Source organism: Syngnathus scovelli, chromosome 8 (assembly GCF_024217435.2).
Source record: "Syngnathus scovelli strain Florida chromosome 8, RoL_Ssco_1.2, whole genome shotgun sequence".
NCBI classification, from domain to species: domain Eukaryota; kingdom Metazoa; phylum Chordata; class Actinopteri; order Syngnathiformes; family Syngnathidae; genus Syngnathus; species Syngnathus scovelli.
Window position 1 is genome coordinate 16,509,039 of NC_090854.1, and position 20,811 is coordinate 16,529,849.

The following is a 20,811-nucleotide window of genomic DNA, read 5'->3' on the forward strand; positions in this document are numbered from 1 at the left end:
GAGGACACTAGTCCCAGTCACGCGTCGTTTGTTGGAAAACAAAGGTTGCGCTTGGTCACACAAGCAGTACTTCCTGAGAAATCATTTTAATAATTAGCCCCGTTTAAGACAATAGAAAAAAACCAACATCCTGTGCTATACTTTTACTTAAATAGAGTTTTCAGATGTTTTTTTTTCTTTACGTACAAGAATTACACATTTTCATGCATGGATGAAGTTTTATTTCTTTTAATATTTTTGCTACAATTTGATAGAATTGAGGGGTTGCTGGTCTAAAATGTAGTTTTTAGTTAGTCTTCACGTCCACTATTTTGAAAGTGTAACCGGAAGCGAGCCTGGAAACGGACGGTAATAGACAGGTAAGAACAGTTTGTGTGCTCGGAAATGTGCGTGAGGAATTTAACATTTAAGGCGTTTCCCGACGATAGATTGAGACATTAATTACCTGGAATACCTTTTTGTTATTTTGTAAAAGTGTGTAATTGAATATTAGCTTGACGTCCTGCCAAGCTCGGCTGATAAGCGTCAACCGCAAACCGAACCGAAGAGGATTTATGAGAAGCGGGGGATGTGACTGCACTTGAACGGCTCTTCGGAACCTCGTTTTCGGGTTCCCTCATCTGTTGCTTGTTGTAGCGGAGTCGACGTGGTTTCGAGGCGTCGCCAGTAGGCTATCACGGAAGGGTCCCACCACCATCAGACACCCGCCTGGCAACAAGCCGAAGTCGAAATGCTTCTTCTTCCTGCTTGAGACCCTTCCTAACGGAGACTCCCCTCCCCTCCCCCAAACGAAATGGAGCGCGCCGGTAGCTAACAAGCCACCCCCCCGCTACCCCTCCTATTTTGGGGAGAGCCACGGAGGACGGCGGCGACACAAGCGAGGCTTCGCTGAAATGAGATGAGGCTCAGAAATGGAACTGTGGCCACTGCGATAATTTTCTTCACGTCTTTCCTCAGCTTGTCCTGGTACACCGCCTGGCAGGATGGCAAAGGTATGCTCAGCCGTTTTGCTAACTGCTCCACTTTGACATGTACAGGAAAGAAGAGAAAAAGGCATTTAAATTCATTCATTTTATTGTGTTCATAACTCGTTGTTTACATTTCTTTTTGGACGTCAGCATGCTTGAACAAACTGTTGGTAAAAAATGCTTTGGAATGTTTTTAGGCAAGGGGTTGCACTCTGAAAACAATTTGAGTACCTGTTTGGTAATCTAAAAGATCCTTTAACTTCAGTATCTGTGATTTTTATTTAAAAAAACAAAACATAAAAGTGTGTTCAAGGCTTGAACAAGCTTTTATGTCTTGAATTTAAAGCTATAGGCATAGTACTGTATGTCTATGATGCATGATAGGGATATGTCTATGATGTATGTTTCCAATTTATATGTTTATCTATAATTACACCAATCATTTAATTTTTGGAATTTTTCAATTATGGTTCCATCTATTTGTATTTGAACATCAGTTAGTTTGCGATGGTTACCAAAAGTGGTTTTTGGTTTTACTCAAATTGATTTATTTTTTAAACTAAAACTTTTAAAGTTTAAACTATTGTACGTGTTTGTGGCACATGAATGTAAAGTATGTACGGTAAATAACTTTTGTCCGAGACTTAACTGCTTCAAACAGTGTCTGAGGTTTTAAGCGATATGGCCTCAAATTCATCGAAAGCGAAACCAGATGAATTTGAGGCCATATCGCTTAAAACCTCAGACACTGTTTGAAGCAGTAAGTACTAGGTATACGGAAGTACCAGGTATACGGATACTTTGTTTTGAGTCTATGAAAAGTTTCCTTCATGCACCATTTTCTCTTAACTATATAACCGACCATCATGGAATCATTAACTCATGGGTCCAGCCTTATTTATCACGTATCACAACTTTTGTTTGGGCGTAAGGTGAGGCCAGCTTGTGGCTGCTTGCCCAGGTTTCATTTCCTGTGGGAAGCATCGGAGCTGCGTCTTTAATGACTTCTTATCAGCCGAGTGTAAATAATTGCAGCCCTTAGATAAATTCCAAGCCACGATATCGTGGTGTGCCTTTGCGCTATCAGTCTTTATGAGGTAGTTCAAAGAATCAAAGCACGTTGGGGCGTTTGACTCAAGAGCAATTGGACGGTGAGCTGCAAGTTGGTGCACCTGTCTACACAAACCAACACAGTGAACAGATCATATTAAACACTACAGCCCTAATATTTTAAAGGATGATTCTTTTCATCATTACGTCAATGGAAAATGCTCAAATTAAAAGTCACCAGTGTGATACATTAACCCTTTCTTTAAAACTGGAATATTGTTGGTTGTTATCATGAAAATGAAAACATTTTGCTGTCCACTGCAACTATAAATAGTATTTTTATGATACTGTTTATTTTTACATCAAAGGATACATTTATTACCAACACTAATATACCCAAAATTCAAATCAAATTAAAAAATGACTGCCATTTATTACACTTTATTGGATGACCAAAAAAATGTCTTAGGTCACGAGCACACCACAGAGTCATGCCCCCTCCTGGTTTCTATTAAATAAAACCGATTAAGACACGCTGAATAATATTTGGAGTCACGACAGCGGTAATCAAAATTTCAATCGGCATCCGACAAATTTCATTCAACCAAATACGTAAGTGCCACTTTTGGGAGTTGAGAGCTAATCTTGGATGTTGGAGTTCGTGCCTCTTGGCATCTTGAATAATTCCCTGGTCATGTGACCTGATGAGACGACGGCCTGATGTAAGTCAGCTGTACAAACACTCCATCGTGACTCTCTCGAGCGCGCGCTGCTTTCTTTCTTGTTGCATCTCGTGGTGAAGCAAAGAGTGGATGGCAGTCAAATGCTATGTGACAAATCGTCATTAATAACATCATGATTAATAATCCCAAATTCATTTTCTAAAGATGTCAACATGTCCGTTTCACATCGCATATGTTTAAGGGGAGTGTTGAACTTGCGTTGAACGCTCTTCCTCTTTGCAAATTACACTTCCTCCTCCCTGTCCTTCAAGATCTTCCTTCCAGCAAGCGGCTGATGCTTTTCCTCCTGAGTCCCAGCAGTCCACACACAATGGGACAAAAATAGCACACGCAGGGTGCGTCAAATCGGTTACAAACACACTCGCGTGCAAAAAAAACGCAATAATATGCATTTTCAGACTTTTTATCTGCCTGTGTCTTGAATCACGTGTAAGCGTTTGAGGAGTGCGTCGCCGTACTGAGGAAGTGCAGCCTGCCGGATGAACACCTTTGCGGCCTGGAAGGATGAGGAGGGCAAGAGCAGGCCGATGGATAAAAGAGGGAGAGCGAATGGGAAGTGCCTGAGGTGGGCTGCTGGATGTGAAAAGCAGCAGAGTGCTGACAAGGCAACGAGATGTTGCTGTGTGTCCTGCAACACACACCTACCTGGCGTTCCCCCGGGCGCTCCTCACACTGTCGGAAACAGGACTGGGCATTTTGTAAGTCATTATCGTAACGGCAACATCCTGTATCCCAGACTTCCGTTCACACAGTCACAATGCATTTATTTCTATTTCGGCACAGAGATCCCCCCCAAAAGAATTCCCCTTGATTTTAAGAGCGGGATATATGCTGTAATTTGTTGTCGGATTAATTTTCTGGGACCACGGGTGTGGATTTCTGTCTTTTCCCGGCACTCATGGTAAGCGTATTTACATAAATATTCACAGCTATGGTCAAGGCCAGGTCTCGTAAATGCCACAAATCACGTTTTTAAAGCGCACCACGGCAACTCTTCGCTCAAGTAGCGCTCATGTTTATCGGTTTACGCTCTCGGCGGTCACGGGAAGAGGCTTTTGTGGTCGCTTGGCTGAAGTTATCACAGTTGCCTCTGTAATAAATTCTATTTGATGGTAGGAAAGGATGAATAAAGCAAGACTCAATTATAAAGACAAAGCACGGTTTGTTTATTTGAGCATGAATCTTAAAACTTACCATTCCTGGTTTGTGTGCTGAAAAAGGAAGTCAACCCTGAAATTTTCTTTATAATAATATTTTGTATGTGCCACAACTAGTCTAAACACAACATTCTGATTAATATTGTATTTGTGGAATATGAGTTAAATGCGTTAAGCAATAAAAGCCAACCAGTTTTTTTTTTTTTTTTTATCCATCTCAAGGGGCGGCCATTTTGCCAATGACATCACAGCTTCCAGGTCTCAGGTCTCAACCAATCACAGCTCAGCTTCAGTAAACTTACACAGCATATTCGGTAATGCTGAAATAGCAATTGTGAAAGCGCTTCACAAAATATATATAGTTTGTGAAAAAAGCATAAAGGTGAACATTCACAGTCTTGCTGGGTATTATTACTTACTATCCCAAATATGCTGCTCATTGTCATGCTACAAAAGCCCTTTTAAATCCATGCTTCATCTTTTCTAGTCTGTTAAGGCACTCGTTTTTCTCGAGAACAAACTGAACCTGCTGAAAATAAATTCTGTAGAGGACTTTCAGCTTTTGAATTCCGTGTGGTGTCGCATTCTGTACAGTACAGTCAGCTTTTCCTGCTTTACATATAGTAAAATGACAGCTTTCCATCCCCTGCAAAGGAGAGGTTTTTTTTTTCCTGTCCTCTAAACACAACCATGAAAAAACAAACAAGAAGTGAAAAGGTACAGACCTTTCAGTTCCTCCCCTCCTTTGGCTAATCATTTTCAGCAACTTGTTAGTGTTAATTACTCTTCATCTTCACGCACCAATCGTTTTGCTCTCATAACCAGAGAGGCATTCAACAAAAAAGATATTCCGAAAATAGAGACGCATCCTTTTTTCATGTGGTGCCAGCTTGCTGTGCCAGTGATGCTCACAGCAAACAGCAGGATCTCAAGAGTGGGTGAAGGTCGAGAGGAACAATGAGCTCATGTTGAGGAAGCAAAATAAAGAATGTTTGTTGGACCCATGCCACAGGGATTGGCTGGCTTGATGCTGCAGCCATTTTGCCTTGCAAACAGATTAGATTGGACTGAAAAGACTTGATGATAATACGAAAAACACAAGGTAATCCTTTGGGGCTCGCTGATCTGAAGTCTTGTTAGCGTTGCGTTTCATATGGCAGACCAGGCTAGCACGTTTGGCGCACATGTGGCTCCCATCTCGGTCTTGTCTCAGCTCGGTGGAATCTGGGGATTTCTTTTTTCCACATTACAATTAGATTGTATTTTAAAATGTTCCAGTAAATAGTCTGATCCTAAACTACAAGTAGTGTCAAGGTTCTTTTCCTCCTATTTATACATTCTGATTCCAATCGGTTATTTTATTTATTTTATGTGGCTGTCGTGTAAAAGGAGCGTAAGGCCTTAATGTACATTTCAAAAGGCATTTGACAAATGTCAATTGCACAGTTCGACTGGCCTTTCCTTCCGCATGCCTCCATTAATAAATAAACACGGCCATGTTTTCCGGGAGGGCACGAGAGAAGAATAGATTAAAAAAAATCTGCAGCAGAAGATGAAATGCATACAATTTGGTGAAAATATTCATCTCAGGACAGAAGGAAGGTAAAGCTGTTGTGTCAGCCGTGGATGTTAGCTCCTCCTTCCATTTCTCCTGGGGAAATGGAGAAGAATAATGAGATTGGCAAGGACTGGACTCTGCTCGGCCTAATTGTTTAATGTATTTTGTGCAGTCGCCCACGTTTTTTATATCCGCTATTGCTTTTCGTAAATGACAGTACCTGACACACGGCCAATTCGATTTTTATTTGACCCTTTATCAACATTGACAAGTTTTACTCGAGTATATGTTGCAAACTGCATTGGACACATACATGAAGACATTTATGATCACCGCTTACCTTAATAGAATCTGACTTGAGATAATAAACGAAAATGGCGTGAAGGTTCATAAGCTGCATAGACGTACTGATAATCAGGCCAAAGCTCGTCGATTTAGTCTTAGCTCATCACATGCGGCGTCTCTCACAAATTACAAATGGGATGAAATGTTAAAAATTGTGTTCCAGGGTTCAGAATTTACGGTACCTAACATCTCCAGTATATTATAAATATAATTCATACAACACAAACAAAAAGGAAGACAAAATCACCTTTGGCCTCAAAGACTCTTTGACTCTTTTGACTCTTTGACTCTTTTGACTCGCCACAATTTAAACAAATTGCCTAGTCTGCATTCTCAACCGTGTTAAGAATTGTCAAGTGTTGAGTTACCCTTTAAAAAGTTTGAAAAATGATGATGGGTGTGGAAGATTGTTGCTTGGAGTTGCATTCAAGTGGATCACTGTTTTGCTTTCGTCAGCATCAGTCCAGATAAGCGCTAGAACATGCAAACATTGTTTTTTTTTTTTTTGGTCAAGCAGGCTGTGATATGCAGATGACTCGTGTTTAAATGATTTTTTTTTTTTTTACTGGAATACTCCTCTTTGTTGCCCAAAGAGAAGAAAATAAAAATCGTTTCTGCTCCATGGGATTAGCAGGTGTGGCTTCACCTCCACAGTGCTGGCAGCCAAAAGCACTGTTGTGCAGATGAAAGTCTATTTAGGATTTGAAGCTGCCCTTTTCATAGGGCTCGGGTTCACATGACTGCATCTGTGTTTAAAGCGGGAGCAGCCCGGGACAGACAATAGCTCAGTCAGACAGAATGCAAGATAAAGGGAGTCCAGTCGGCATTGTTTTATTGATGCTCACAACAATATACCGGCCGGCGCTGGTAGATCAGAGACAAACGGCTCGGATAAACCATAACCTCTCCATCTGGTCCGTTCTTTGAATTTCAGTTCAAAAGGTCTGGTTTAAAAAAAAAAAAAAATCAGAAAAATGCAGAAAAGTTCATTTTTCTGGGTTACCGCCTGTAGCCATGAGTCATATGAGACAACGTTATGACGATAGCGCCTGAAGAAAACCTCACTGACACCTAAAAACAGACGATCCTCTTATATCCCCAATTAACAGGCTGAAGAACTCTTAGGTCATCCCTGTTTTGAACAAACAGATCTTATCATAGTTGTCAGATGATTTGTACACCATGTTTCTTAAAAAGATGTCAGTAACAGTACTGGCAAATACCAAAATCTTTTTTTTTTTAAATCCAAAGGCCCATGTCATTGTTGTTGACAACTCTTTTGATAATAGGATAATTATATTTTGCCAAAATTGTCCAAATCAATCTTCTCAACAACAATATTGTCTAATTTATTGGTTGTCTGAACGCCACATCGCTCATTCCAACTACTTTGATTTTTGCCGATCGGTAACAAGGAAGTCAGCCACAGGTGACATTTGTATACTCGATATATTCCACGTAGTTGCTGCTCGCTAAAGTTCCGTTTTTATTTTCTTTTTTGAATGATTGAGTTCTCAGAAGCCACTTTCTGTTCCTCATTGCAGAGAAACTGGTAGCATACCAGCGGGAATTCCATACCTTGAAAGAGCGCCTACGCGTCGCCGAGCACAGGACCCTGCAGCGCTCGTTGGAGCTCAACAACATCCTCGAGCAGTTTCGGCGGGCCGTGGCCGAAACCAACAACAGCAAAGATGCCCTCACCAATTTTTCAGGTATAACGAAGAAATGGCAGGTGTTTTAGTGTCGTTGGCGTTTAAAGGTAACAGAAATCTAAATGCTTGTCAGGCCACACCAATGATATATTTTCTGTCCTTATGAATTTAGCGGATACCAAGAAACTTTTCAAGCAGCTGGCCAACAGGGAACCTCTCCACGTGCCAGACATCTATCACCACATGCCTCACCTGCTCACCAACGAGGACAGCTTGCACCCCGCCGTACAAGTCAGCCTCGGGCGCACTGGAGGTGAGAACTTGCCTTAGTTAGCCAACGCATATTTTGAGCTTCAGTGACGGCTTCTCTGTAAATATCCTCTGGGTTGAGGCCTCCCCGAGGAATGTTTACACACTGTAGATAATTATAGTCTATGTACAGGAGGACATTGTGAGTCTTCAATAAGCTATGCAGCAAACTTCCTGGCTTTGATCGCTTAATCAATGTGCTTCCCACTTGCACTTCCCAAAAAGTAGTTGTGTACCCTGTAAGCCAGTTTAAGGTGTCCACCACCTACAGCCCGATGACTGCTGGGATTGGCTCCAGTAAACACCGACGATGGAAGTCCTCACCTTAAAACCCTGAAGGAAAAATGGCGAGCATTTTTTAAAAGGTCCATGTCGCAACACTGGTCAAACCGGCTGAATGTTGCCGTGGAGGCCCCTGCATACATGTTCAGAACATTGCTGATGTTTTTCTGACCTGGCGGCCTCAACCTGGAGGACCTTTGTATGGTGTAGTAGTACATAAACACTCTTGATGTCCTCATCCCGTCAAAATTGAATAGCATCCAAAGTCCACAAGGTTGTAACCTTTTATGTATAGTGAAGAACCTTTCTGATAAGCATGTTTTTATTGTTTTTTTGAACTTCTGGTTTTAGTTTCTCGCAGAAATTTCACACTTCTTTTGCTTAGCAACACATTCCGCCTTGTGTGAAACGTTGCTATTTTTACTCTTAAGTCTGACCGTGCAAAACGTTCATCATTGAAAATGTCTGAGTTCATTTGAACTCTGCAAAGATTTGATGAACGGACGGTTTGAATGAACGAACGATTTGAGCAGCGATTAGCGAGGGATGCAGGCTGGAGGGGTTCGGGGCTTCTGCACACGTTGCACTTGCCTGCATTATCACTCATTCACTGTTTACCACCATCCCTGATGATGTCACACTTTTTTTTTTATTTCCTGTCTCCCACGCTCTCCTTTCATCTTCGACCTAGTTTTTTTATTTAATGCTGGTGGGCGTCACCATACAATGTGGGGTTCGATGTGAGAAACACAAAGCGAAACTGGGACAGATTTTCCACGCCGTGGAAATTGTTGGCCCCCTTTTCTCAAGCCTGCAGCGTGCGCCTCATTGCTCCTGCACCTCGAGGCCCCCCTGTCGCTGTTTCCAACAGCCATGATAACACACCTACCGTAGCCAAGTGTTGTTTCCCTGTGATTTAGGGCTGCAATGATAATAACTTGAATACTTTGATTTACAAACTTTGTGACGCACTGGTTCATAGCAATCAGACGTCTGACTTTTTTGGTATGTTAAAAAAAAACAAAGCACATGGGACCAGCCCATCTCTCACTTATCACTTCCTGTTACCTTTTAGTAGAGTGCCTGCCTGTTTTTAAAATTATTTTGATAAAACCTAATGAATTCTGATTTATTCATAAACTAAAACAAATTTGATCATCTGAGCAAAATGGTGCCCTTTGGGCAAATCCGTTCAATTCATAAAAGAAGCTCATGAATTAATTCAGCAGGTCTTTGCGTCAGTCGAGCGGATGCCAAGTAGCATTACGCTCCCGTCGTGTCTTCCTTAATCCTGCCAATTGTTGCCCTCCTACCGCTTGTGAACGGAAGCATTTTATTTATAGAATCCATCCATATCTGACTCAGATGTTGTTTTTTAAGGTGGCTCTCCGTGAGCATCCAGGGTTGCCATCTCTTTGCGTTGTGGAATCCATCCAATCTATTAAATGTTGATCAATGCGCATGTACTATTTATTAAAAATCATCCGTTCTCACCACGGTGCTCCTCTGCCCTAGTTACCATGGTGATGGGGATCCCCACGGTGAAGCGGAAGGTGAAGTCGTATCTGGCGGAGACGCTGCATTCGGTCATCGACAAATTGACTCCGGAGGAGAAACTCGACTGTGTGGTTATTGTCTTTGTCGGGGAGGTGAGAGGTCGCCCTGCAGCGGTCTTAACATGACTCGAAAAGTCCCTCAAAGGTCACCCTTCTTTTTCCCCGCAGACTGACCTGGAGTATATTCAGAGTGTGGTTTCAAGCCTGCAGAAGGAGTAAGAGCAACTCGTGATGGGAATGTTCTTCATGTTCGTCACCCGGGTTCTATTTTTCTTTAGGTTCTCAACAGAGCTGGATTCAGGTTTGCTAGAGGTCATTTCGCCTCCCGCCACCTTTTACCCAGACCTCAACAACCTTAAAGAGACATTTGGTGACTCCAAAGACAGAGTAAGGTATGACGATGAATCATCGGTACCATTTTTCTTTTCCTTTTTTTTTTTTCTTTGCCTAATTAGGCAAAGTGAGAAGGAGAAAATGATGGCCTGAAGAGGCACAGATAGGAGATATGAGCCAGCGACTGCAGAAGGATGAGTCAGTGGGAGGGAGCGAGCGGGCGAGAAGCTTTTAGTCAGCTGCTTAGTATTCTACAAGCATTTGTCAAAGTCGGATCAAGGTCATCAGTAAAGGCGCCTTTCCGCCTCTTGCACTCCCTCGCAAGCTTTTGTCGTGGATGTTTTCTTTACGTCAGCCGCCGAACGGCTTAATAGAAATCTGTCAGATTGTGTGGACTCCATCGGAATAGAGCTCAACCACAGACGAGTCTTGTTTGTGTTTGTTTGCACTACCTTGCTGGCTTTCATGTGGCATGTCAATATTCTTACGTGGTTGTGTGTGTGTGTGTCCCTCTACATCTGTTTTTTTTTTTTTTTTTTTTTTGTGAATGTGTTTGTTTAGATGGCGGACAAAGCAGAACCTGGACTATTCCTTTCTCATGATGTATGCAGTGAGCAAAGGAGTTTATTATGTTCAGGTAAGCCCTTAAATGAAGCTAAGTGGTACTTTCACTTTGACCGCCGCTCTCAATTTAGAAACGAGGGCGGCCACAAAACAAATGCAATTCGTCAGCGTCTGTTCCCCCTCGTTAAAACCCTCGCCCCGGTTCACTTACTCTCGGCTTAATCCTCTTGGATTTCTGCCGCCATCATCTGTCTTTTTGGCGCTCTGAATTTTTTTAAATGTGTCACCAATACAGTGGTACTGCTAAAGTTGAGCACAATCTGTTCGAGGAGTCCATCGAAATCTGTTCCGCAATGGCTATGAACTGAAGATTACAAAAGTATTCAAATGACTAAGTAGATAAAATAAGATGGCAGCACACCGTCAAACACTGGGAGAAGCTTACGGCTGACGTCAGCTATGATGAGTTTGAGGTAATAAACGTATGAAATATTTTTGGGATGGGCAGATACCAGCGATTGTTAATCCGTAACGATACCAGCCTTACTTCACGGTATCGATACTCGTGATGTTGGCCGATACCAGCGTGGGCTGCATTTTTGCCGCCATTTTACGATGAGGAACTCAAAAGTAAAATAGAAAATTAATTTCATTCATTCTCATGGTAAAGGAACTGACATTTTTGACACGATTGTCAGTGATTGGAACGCTGAGATTTTGTGTGATATTTCTACGGTTTTGTTTCACCGACGACTACCATGTTATCAGTTTCACGTCTAACGGTTGCTCATTTTCATTCTCTGCTCTCACCTGGAGGGAAGAGGTACTAACCATCCGCTTTAGTTTGATGTACACTAGTTGGGCTGTGGTTTCATTGCTTAATTCCCAATAGCACATCCCTTTTGTGACCATTGCAAGTCCCAACCCTCCCAGTTGTTTGTACTGGCTCACTCCTGTGCGCTCCTGCTCCCTCAGTTGGAGGACGACATCGTTGCCAAGCCCAACTACTTTGCCACCATGAAGAACTTTGCCCTCCAGCTTGCGTCCGAAGACTGGATGATCCTGGAGTTTTCTCAACTCGGCTTCATCGGTATGACACACCTGACTGGCTCAACAAGTGCTCTTTTCTGCTTAAGGGTAGCATTTCTCGTCCCACCTGTTTATGTTCTCCCGCTGACGGTGTCGCAACAATTCCCCGACGTCTTGTTAATCAGACTCAAATGTTGGTTGCTAATGAGCATCTGTGCCAGAAGCTCGGATCTCATTAATGCTTTGCAATGCACTCTCCTGCAGGGAAGATGTTCAAGGCACCAGACCTGAATCTCATTGTCGAGTTCATCTTCATGTTCTATAAGGAGAAGCCAATCGACTGGCTGCTGGACCACATTCTCTGGGTCAAAGTGTGCAATCCTGAGAAAGATGCGGTATGTGAGAGTCTTTGTCATAAGTCATCTCTGACGTGTAATAACCTTCAAAATCTTGGTGGTCATTCAGACCACGAAAGCATTTCTCGTGAAATTCCAAGTAGTCCAGCTTTCGCTACATAATGGCAGTGAACGCATCCTGTTGTTGACCCATTTGAACACTTTTCCAGAAACACTGCGAGCGCCAGAAGTCCAGCCTCCGCGTGCGCTTCCGACCCTCCTTGTTTCAACACGTGGGCCTCCATTCTTCTCTCGCCGGGAAGATCCAAAAGCTCACAGTGAGTCCCTGTGCCCACGCAAGCAGTCACTTGACACACTTGATCCATTCCGCACATTTCAGCGTTGCTCTTTCGCTCTCTCAGGACAAAGACTTCCTCAAGCCTCTTCTCCACAAGATACATGTCAACCCTCCTGCCGAGGTTTCCACCTCAATGAAGGTAACCATCCGTAGGCGCTTTTCTTTTTTTTGTCGTACATATATGGTAAAGCCTCCAATTCTAAACAACTGATCCCTTAGAGAACAATACAGATTAAAAATAATACATACATCATTTTAAATTTAGAAATTAGGCGGGAAGTATTCTAAAAAGTAGTTCCTCGATTTTTAAAATGATGAATTTACATTAGAAAACAGATTCATGCAATGATTTAAAAAAAAAAAAAAAATGGCCGAGTGGACTTTGACTTATGCCGTACGTACGGTTTAGAAATATTTTTTAGGAAAGATTTTAATTTGATTAATTTGATCCTACGCATACGTTTCATAACCTAAACATGTGTTAATTCCGCCAGGTTTATCACGGCCACACCCTGGAGAAGACATACCTCGGGGAGGATTTCTTCTGGGCCATCTCACCTTCCGCAGGAGACTACATCCTCTTTAAATTTGACAGACCCATCAGCATAGAGCGGTAAGAAGAGAGGATATTGGCACTCAACTACCCTGCTAAGTTCATTTCCACACGCTACCCTTTGCACAGAGCCCGTTTTTACCTCATGTCTGTGTTTGCATACTCTCTGAGAATCTAAAGAGAGAAAACTAGCTGAGCGTTGTCGGTTGCTCTGCCAGGAAGGGACTCCTATCCGCCAGAGTGATGTTCGTTATAGACTCGAGCTGTGCTGATGAGACAAGATCTTATCAAGAGGAAGACCATTTTTTTTTGCTGTCTGTGCTTGTTAGCTGAATCGCGCCCCCCCCCCCCTCATATTTTATTAACAGTAAATGTCTCCAACTTTGGTCCGTAGAGAGAAATGAACACCTTGAATTCCAAATTAAAGCTCACATTGTTATGCTAGTCCTCCCCTTTACTGGCTAGAAACATTCAGCACTACATTTGTGACTTATTATTACTAACTTAAAATGACTGAAATGTTTCTGCAGATCCTTAACTCACTTTGATTTTTTTGTAAAATCATGTGAGAAGCCACGAATGGGCACTTGTTCGCCCCCGTATCGAGTTTAGAGAAGTGCTTAATGATTTTTTTTTTTATTGGCAGGTTCCTGTTTCGCAGCGGTAACCAGGAACACCTCGGGGACAAGATGCAAAACACCACAGTGGAAATACTGCCCGTCTCCGTAAGGAAACACTCGCCCACATGCAATCGAGCACACACAGCGATGTGACCAGTGACAGCGATCATTACATGACACTGTTTGGACCGATCGCTTTGAAGGCTGCAGCCCATTGATTTGAAAGCGGAATGTAAGCGTGACAGCTCTGCCGGAGGCAATTGACTGATCAGGGATCAGAGAACCCACATCATTAACATTCGCTTCGACTCGACTGTTGCATAATTTAACTTTTGCCTTTTGTCAGGAACCTGGACCGCAGACCAAAGAGAAGTACAAACGAACCGAAGATCGCTTCTACAGGATCGGTAAGTGTGTGTGCAAACACACGTAAACATCAGATGACACACACTTTTTTTCCAGCAAGCACGTTTGATACGCTATTATTAATGTGACCGTGAGATAAAATGACATTGCCACACAGGTCAGTTTGAAAAGGGTGTGGCTGAAGGGGCTGTGGATCCTTCCTTCAATCCCATCGTGGCCTTGCGACTGTCTGTGCTCAAAAACTCCAAAACCTGGGTCATCATCAGTGAAGTAAGCAAACCGAATAACGTGTGCATGGTCTGGGTAATCATTGCATCTTTAACTGGATTTGACAGCATCCTCTCTTTGTCTCGACAGATCCATATAAAGAAGACAGCAGGCTGAATTTTCTGCAGGGCGGCCTCCAATTGCCCAACCCTGGGAGTGAAAAGCTTGCAAGCTTCTCATATTGGGGCCTCGGGCAGCAATGAAGTCATGAGACCACTCGGAGCTAGCTCATCGTTATTTCTCTTTTCATTCACCCTTTTCTCTCTCTCTCCCTCTGTCACTCTCTTACTTACCTTGATAGTGAGAATGTGAATTCTGCTGCCAATGGGCAAAACAGGCACGCTCGTGTGACGGAACCACACGAGCATTTTGGAACACAATCGGATGAACGAGGACAAAATCATGACGTCAGTCACCTGGCCACTCGTGTCCATGTATGCTGCCAAATCACTCCCGTTCAACTCAATGCTGCCACTCTCGGGCGTGCTGGGGCATTGCACTCTTGACTAGCGCCACCGGCTGGTGCCCATGATTGTGCCAGGAATGTATACCCTAACCCACGAATGAGGAAATGCCGTTTTAAGTACAACACCAGCCCCAACTCACAAAATACTCCAATCTCTTTAAATCCTGCCTGTGCTCGGTTGGCGATAATTCTTGAAAGGAAAAAAAAAGTGATCACGCCTGTCTGACCTGACCTGACCTTGTATATAACCCACTCAAGAGATTGCCTTGATGCCGTTTTTTTTTTTTTTTCCAGAAGGAACATACTGATAAAAGAATTAGATATAAGGATCTATGAAGGTGACTTAATTTATTTAAAAAGAGATCTTTTAATTTCTACGAGAAGTAAATATATTTTTGAATCTATTACCAGATGTTTATGCTTGTGTGACTTTAGTTTTTACGTTTGCTGTGCATTTTCATGATGACCATTTCACTTGAAGCCCGATTGACATTATTCATCATTTTCATACAGCTCAAAGATAGGAAAGATGATAACAGACTCAGTTGTGTGTGTGGAAAATTGTGCCTTATTATATCGTGTGTATCAGCTATTTCAATCACATTTGCCAACATTTCACTGGCTGGATCTAGTATTATCATTGTTGTTATTGATGTGAAAATAGCAGACAGTGTTTGATGTGATTCCAAGTGTGTGGTATCACATTACATTTTAAACTGCTTGCTTTGCACTGTTTGTTCGTTGCATCAGCATTGGGACCACAATCTTTTAATCGTACGAGGACCATTAGGGCCATACTGAAGAAGAGGAGGGGGGGTGTCAAATTATGAGAAGTTAACAAGTCGTACCGTTATGGAAATCATAATATTGTGTGGAAAAACTTTTTTCAGAGATGGAAAATATATTGTAATTTTATTACAAGATAAAAAGACACTGTTAGTAGTTTAAAAGGAAAACAGTACAAGAGCAGAAAAAAATACTACTTACTATTGCAACAAAAAATAAGCATTTTTAGTTTAATTTAAATCAAATTTTCTCCATTTTTTTTAAATTAAACTATCCTGGGGAGAGTAGATTTATTTTTAAAATAAATACAAGATTAGTCTTGTAACAACCCAGCCCCCACTGCAATTTTCTTGCTAAATTACAATTACAACTAAAGTTTTTCTTGAATTTAAATCATCTTTATGTGGCACTAATGCTCCTTTGTACCCTTGTACACTTTACCTGAAAGGACATCATTTCTCTCTCGTTTTGTTTTGGAACGGAATGTCACGACTACTGATCTAAAGAGTGCACCTTTTTTGTCGTAGAGTTTTAGCGGAGGATGTCGCCTTCATTGTAAATGTATAAAAAGCAATGAGCATTTTTCTGTCACTTGTCCAACTCACGTAACTAGTTTATTGAAATCCACATCACTTTTTGTCGTAACTTGCTGTCAATTTAAATGACAGTGGTCAAGGAGGTCATGAAGTGCCTTTTGATGAAAATGGACAGAGTTGTAAGTGTGCTGTAAACACAAGTTTGTACATACTTGACAAGTGTTATTGTTTATCTAAAGCAAGCTTCGGGATTACACTTTAAATTTTTTTCAATTGATTCTAATTTATCCTAATCGGGATGTTTACTTTGGAAAAGGATGACAATAAGATGCCACAAAGCTTCTCTTTAACATTTACTGGATTGCCTAAAGTTGTGAAACTGGTTGCACGTCAGAAAACCCCCTCGTGAATGTTAATGGAGAGTAAAGACTGAAAACTATTTGATTTATTTTAATTGATCCTAATCGGGATGTTTACTTTGGAAAAGGATGAGAATAAGATGCCACAAAGCTTCTCTTAACATTTACTGGATTGTCTTTATGCCTAAAGTTGAAGGAAACTGGTTGCACGTCAGAAAAAACCCGTGAATGTGTTATTGGAGAGTAAAGACCGAAAAAACGATTTCAGGCTAGAAACCTCCTTCCCTCATATCGGTTTGCGTGCCTTCATCGTGTTATATGTTGCCTTTTTTGACATCTTTTTTTCATGGACATGTTAGAAATAAATGAGGAAACAAATTGCCTGGTGTTTGTGCATTTAGTTTTGTTCTCTGCAAATTAATCCTTATGTCTCAAACTAGTTTTGGCCTACAGTTGTATGCTTTTTTTGGTCTCTCGAAGAAACGATAAAAACTACAACTGCTCCCATGATGCATTTCTGCCAGCATTTCCTGTTTCCCATCATGCAACGCGTTTTCAAAATGGCCCCGGAGTGCGTTCACGACAACTAATATAGATGTCAACCCTTTTGGTTTTCGCACCATTGAGGTTATTTATGTTATTGTTGTCAACAGAATTTTGCAATGCCGAAATATTACGAAGATAAAGAGGAAGATAACCGAGCCTGTGCTGGGCTAAGAGAGGACTTTAAAGCTTGTCTCCTTCAACATGACTGCGTCCTTAAGGTAAGCCACACCTGCCTATCAGTATTTTTTTCCCCCGCTTCGCTTTTAATATGAACGCTTTTGTGTTAAAGAATTTAGAAAAATTGCTTGAATTATGCTCCAAATCTTCAACCATGGATCACCTGCAACAATGGAACTTGTTCTATCCGTATGCAAATGCATATTGAGAATATATTCCACCCTTTTAGGAGGGCAAAATGCCCAGTGAATGCTTGAAGGAAGGCCACTGCAAAGCCCTGCAGACGTCATTTTTTGAGTGCAAGAGATCTATGGTGAGTTTGTGAAAAGACTCGGCACCAAGCACTGAAAATGTCCATTCACATTCTCCACACTTTTCTATCGCAGCTGGACACAAGGTCAAGATTCAGAGGAAGAAAGGGATATTAAAGCACTAACATGGCATCCATATTGAAGACTGCAAGAACTGTGCCAGTTAAGCGTCTCCTCTTCCTGCTTGCTTGAACAGCTCAGGATGTCAGAGAGCAACAAAGGACTGACAAAGTTTCAAGAAAAGTTATTTGACACTTAAGCAAATGAAGAGAGACATTTTTGCTTTTACCTTTTATTAGTTTTTGCAGGGGGAGTATTATGAAACTGTGCCTAGATAGTAGAGCCACACTGAAAATAAAGTTAATTTATGAGTCAAGAACAAAATCACAGTAAAACACATACAATGAATATAAAAATGTTCAGTTTTAATTCTTCAAAAGTCACAGTGGCCCATCATTAGTGAGCTATTTTTAGAAGTGAACCAGTTGCTGGTTATGTTCTTGGGGCTAACAATACACATTAGAGCATAAAGATGTGTGCATATCATCCTGTTCCCTACATTGAGTAAAAAAGGTAAAAAAATAAAGTTAAACTGGACCAATCAGACAAGCAGCTAATCATAGTCTGCACTACTTAATCGTCCTCTCAAACAAGAGCCAGTATACTCATTTTATTAATGTGAAGAAAAACATTAACCTAGTTCAGTGTGACTCAGTTCTATTAGTGTGACTATTGTTCTTCAAGCATTAAGAACTATTTCAAGGCGGCCATCATCATCTCCTTAAACCTCTCCATGTCCACCTTCTTCATGATAAAAGCCTTGTGAGTCTTCTTGAGCAATCCCATCTTGTCCACCACCATCATGCCTCGTGTGTGCGTGCCTGTCAGCTCCACGGTGACCGGGTAACAGTCGGTCTCGGTGACTAACGCGTCATCCACGGCGGCGGCCGCGGCGTACGAGTCACAGGAAACGAATCCGCTGAGTGACGCCTCGATGCTGTGGCGGAAGATGCGTGCCATGAAGCGAGCTTTGTGTGTGGGCTGCGCCAGCCAGGCGTCACAGAACTCCTTTTAGAAGCAGAGAGATGGTGTTCAGGTTCAATAAATCCTGAACTCTGCTGTAATGTTTGTTACACAAATAACCTGTTATGTGCTCACCCAGGACAGCTTGCTGTAGCACGTGAACTCCCAGCATGCCAAGTAGGTTGGACACTGGTATTCGTTCAGCACGATGTACGCCGCTTCCGGATCAGCTGTGAAGTTAAACTCCCCGCACACCGTGATGTTCCCTCGTGCTGCTCAAAGCGGCCGTAAATGTGTCACTTAACAAAAACTCCACACAGTCAGCTATTGTTGATGATGTTCGACTTGACTGACATTCAGTGTTGCCTCCCATGATGTAGAGCGCCCGCAGCTTGCTCGGCAAAGACGGTTCCAACCTTACGGCCAGAGCCAAGTTGGTGAGTGGCGCCGTGGCAACCAGTGATACCTTGCAGAAATGCGAGAGAAGCCCACACACAGGTCACATAACAGCATGGATTGTATTTTCTCTCGTGGAACTGTTTTTCCAGACAGACACGAGCAACAAAAATTTCTAATACATCTCATGTGATGATAAACTACCAATAAATGTACAACTTTATCAATAAGGAATTTAGGTGTACTTTATATAACAGTGGCTCACCTCTCCAGGGTTCTCATTGACAATTCTGATCATAGCTGACACGGCGCCTTCGTCCTGCACCAGGTCCACGCTGGGAGCATTCGGGTCAGGGGCGTCTCCGAGGCCGTCCTGCCCGTGGAAGTGGCTCGCGTCCGACGTGTTGCCAAGGAGGGACTTGGCAGCACCTTTAAACACTGGAATCTAGCACAAGAAATGAAGCACTCGAGGGGTTGACTTTAAGATTCTACCTGAACAAAATTGACAAGACGAGAGTTGTAATGTAAGATATTGAGGGGGGGGGGGAAACGTCTAAAGATCATGAAAATTTTTCAAGAAAATTCTAGCTTTATGAGAGTATTGTCAAAGTCTATCCAAGTAGTCAATTTTCCAAAAATCAAGCCACATTTCAAAAAGTCACAATATTATGAAAATCAAGCCATCATTTGAACAAAATCAAATATCTCTGGAAAGAAAAATGTAACAGACATTTACTAACTGAGGCTTCCTTGTTGGAGGACAAGTAAATCATTGTCAGTCCCTGAAGGTCACATGAGTCAACTTGACTCATGTGACGCAACCTCTTCCAAATCTCCATATTTCCAAGTCAAACCAAAATGGACCCACCTCTAGCCGATCACAAGCTTGCAAAACCCGCAGCGTGTTCTTGCACACGTTCTCCACTGTGGTGTTTCCGTGCACGCACGTCACTCCCAGCAGGTCCACGTTGGGGGCAGCTAGTGCTAACATGATGGCCTGCGCGTCATCCACACCACAGTCCACATCCATCAGCAGCTTCTTGCTCATTCTGGAGGCTGTTTTGCACAATTTAACAGTTAAGTTATGTTTACAGTACAGTTCAGTTGCTCAACTCAAGTTGTATCCACTTTGGACCACTACGCTACTGTATTTTATTATTAGTCAAAATGGCATTACTTGGAGAGCCAAGTATTTTTTTTTTTTTTAGGTGGAGAAACACTAACTTAGGCGACCATACTTACCTTTTGGATATAAAAATGAAGTGAAGCGTGTGATTGCTGAAGTCTTCGGAAAGAAGAAACAATGACAGTTGATAGCTGTTGTTGCCAAGAAACTGTTGTTAGAATGTTACAAGAATAAAGTTAGATGATTTCATGTTAAAAGAAAAGGTCAAAGGTTACAAAATGAAAGGTTGTTGAAAGGCATGTCAAGTTGTTTTTTTGCAGGAATCTGTAGCAGTACTACGTAAAAACATTACACGGTACTGAGAATAAAGTTAAGAATATAAAGTCCCAAAAGTCAATGTTGAGAAAACCTTTGCCCAGGCGTCCTCGAAAATATGCGGCGTCCCCTTTTTTCCGCAACCCAAATCTGGTTACCCTCGCGTTACTCTCTCACGCTCACGTCGATACTACAACAGGAAATGCACAGTGCATATAAAGCAACAATTTTCTCTTCTAATGTTAATAATTGAAAGAATTTAAGATTACCTCGGTGCAAAGCTGCGGCGCAAGACGGTAACACACAGCGCCATGCACGGGAGGCAAGAGAAGGCTCAAGAGAGTAAGAACTTGCACGTTATTTTTTGCATTTGTAGACAATAAAACCTTACTCGAATTTAAGACATCCTAAAAATGTTGCATAAAATTTGTGTGGGTTAAAAAAAAATAGAGAGAGAGAGAGGGCTCAACTTTATGCTGGAGGACCAGCGGCATGATACGTCACTTCCGGTTGTTGCCTTAAAGCACTGGTGTCAAACTCAAGGCCCGAGTTCGATTCTCACGCATGTGTGTGAGAGTGTGTGACTTAAATAAAAGAAAAACATTTTCTTTTGAGCTCATTAACATGAGCGAGATACTTTTTCATCATTACGGTATTCACTGAATAAGTTAAGTGTTGCGGTGACCTGAGAGGTGCGCACTTGTCTGTGGGTGCATGTGACCACA

The 20,811-nt window shown here is 42.0% G+C and overlaps 3 protein-coding genes across 10 annotated transcripts; 2 read left to right on the forward strand and 1 right to left on the reverse strand.

Annotated features, from left to right (window-relative positions):
- Window positions 1-326: 326 nt before the first annotated feature.
- Window positions 327-16,570, forward strand: mgat4a (alpha-1,3-mannosyl-glycoprotein 4-beta-N-acetylglucosaminyltransferase A). The gene is made up of 16 exons (XM_049729037.1): window positions 327-992; window positions 7,366-7,533; window positions 7,646-7,786; window positions 9,580-9,713; window positions 9,789-9,835; window positions 9,899-10,012; window positions 10,515-10,590; window positions 11,493-11,607; window positions 11,811-11,941; window positions 12,112-12,219; window positions 12,304-12,378; window positions 12,734-12,852; window positions 13,439-13,517; window positions 13,759-13,819; window positions 13,936-14,048; window positions 14,136-16,570. The coding sequence occupies exons 1-16, from the start codon at window positions 899-901 to the stop codon at window positions 14,160-14,162; spliced, it is 1,602 nt and encodes a 533-aa protein (XP_049584994.1). The 5' UTR covers window positions 327-898; the 3' UTR covers window positions 14,163-16,570.
- Window positions 16,571-16,710: 140 nt separating this feature from the next.
- Window positions 16,711-17,843, forward strand: coa5 (cytochrome C oxidase assembly factor 5). Its single transcript, XM_049729051.2, has 3 exons — window positions 16,711-16,956; window positions 17,145-17,228; window positions 17,302-17,843. The coding sequence occupies exons 1-3, from the start codon at window positions 16,855-16,857 to the stop codon at window positions 17,341-17,343; spliced, it is 228 nt and encodes a 75-aa protein (XP_049585008.1). The 5' UTR covers window positions 16,711-16,854; the 3' UTR covers window positions 17,344-17,843.
- On the reverse strand, window positions 17,630-20,588 carry si:dkey-4e7.3 (uncharacterized protein LOC402865 homolog). 8 transcript variants are annotated; one of them, XM_049729041.2, is made up of 8 exons: window positions 20,356-20,587; window positions 20,181-20,276; window positions 19,888-19,930; window positions 19,514-19,701; window positions 18,911-19,090; window positions 18,604-18,715; window positions 18,385-18,521; window positions 17,630-18,294 (listed from the first exon to the last, which is right to left on the reverse strand). In XM_049729041.2, exons 4-8 carry the CDS (start codon window positions 19,691-19,693, stop codon window positions 17,980-17,982), a joined length of 924 nt encoding a protein of 307 aa, XP_049584998.1. In that variant the 5' UTR covers window positions 19,694-19,701; window positions 19,888-19,930; window positions 20,181-20,276; window positions 20,356-20,587; the 3' UTR covers window positions 17,630-17,979. The 8 variants fall into 8 exon arrangements, with proteins under 8 accessions (XP_049584998.1, XP_049584999.1, XP_049584997.1 ...); XM_049729042.2 differs by having other exon boundaries at window positions 19,888-19,962; XM_049729040.2 differs by having other exon boundaries at window positions 19,888-19,979.
- Window positions 20,589-20,811: the final 223 nt, after the last annotated feature.

Excerpts from the sequence above, each read along its gene's own strand:
- mgat4a (XM_049729037.1), top strand. The coding sequence starts at position 899 with ATGAGGCTCAGAAATGGAACTGTGGCCACTGCGATAATTTTCTTCACG. Across the intron at positions 10,013-10,514 it reads GACTCCAAAGACAGAGTAAG|ATGGCGGACAAAGCAGAACC; the intron begins GTATGACGATGA and ends GTGTTTGTTTAG. Across the intron at positions 11,608-11,810 it reads TTCTCAACTCGGCTTCATCG|GGAAGATGTTCAAGGCACCA; the intron begins GTATGACACACC and ends ACTCTCCTGCAG.
- coa5 (XM_049729051.2), top strand. The coding sequence starts at position 16,855 with ATGCCGAAATATTACGAAGATAAAGAGGAAGATAACCGAGCCTGTGCT. Across the intron at positions 16,957-17,144 it reads AACATGACTGCGTCCTTAAG|GAGGGCAAAATGCCCAGTGA; the intron begins GTAAGCCACACC and ends CCACCCTTTTAG. Across the intron at positions 17,229-17,301 it reads TTGAGTGCAAGAGATCTATG|CTGGACACAAGGTCAAGATT; the intron begins GTGAGTTTGTGA and ends TTTCTATCGCAG.
- si:dkey-4e7.3 (XM_049729038.1), bottom strand. The coding sequence starts at position 20,399 with ATGGCGCTGTGTGTTACCGTCTTGCGCCGCAGCTTTGCACCGAG. Across the intron at positions 18,716-18,910 it reads TCAATGAGAACCCTGGAGAG|GTATCACTGGTTGCCACGGC; the intron begins GTGAGCCACTGT and ends CATTTCTGCAAG. Across the intron at positions 18,522-18,603 it reads CATGGGAGGCAACACTGAAT|CACGAGGGAACATCACGGTG; the intron begins GTCAGTCAAGTC and ends CGCTTTGAGCAG.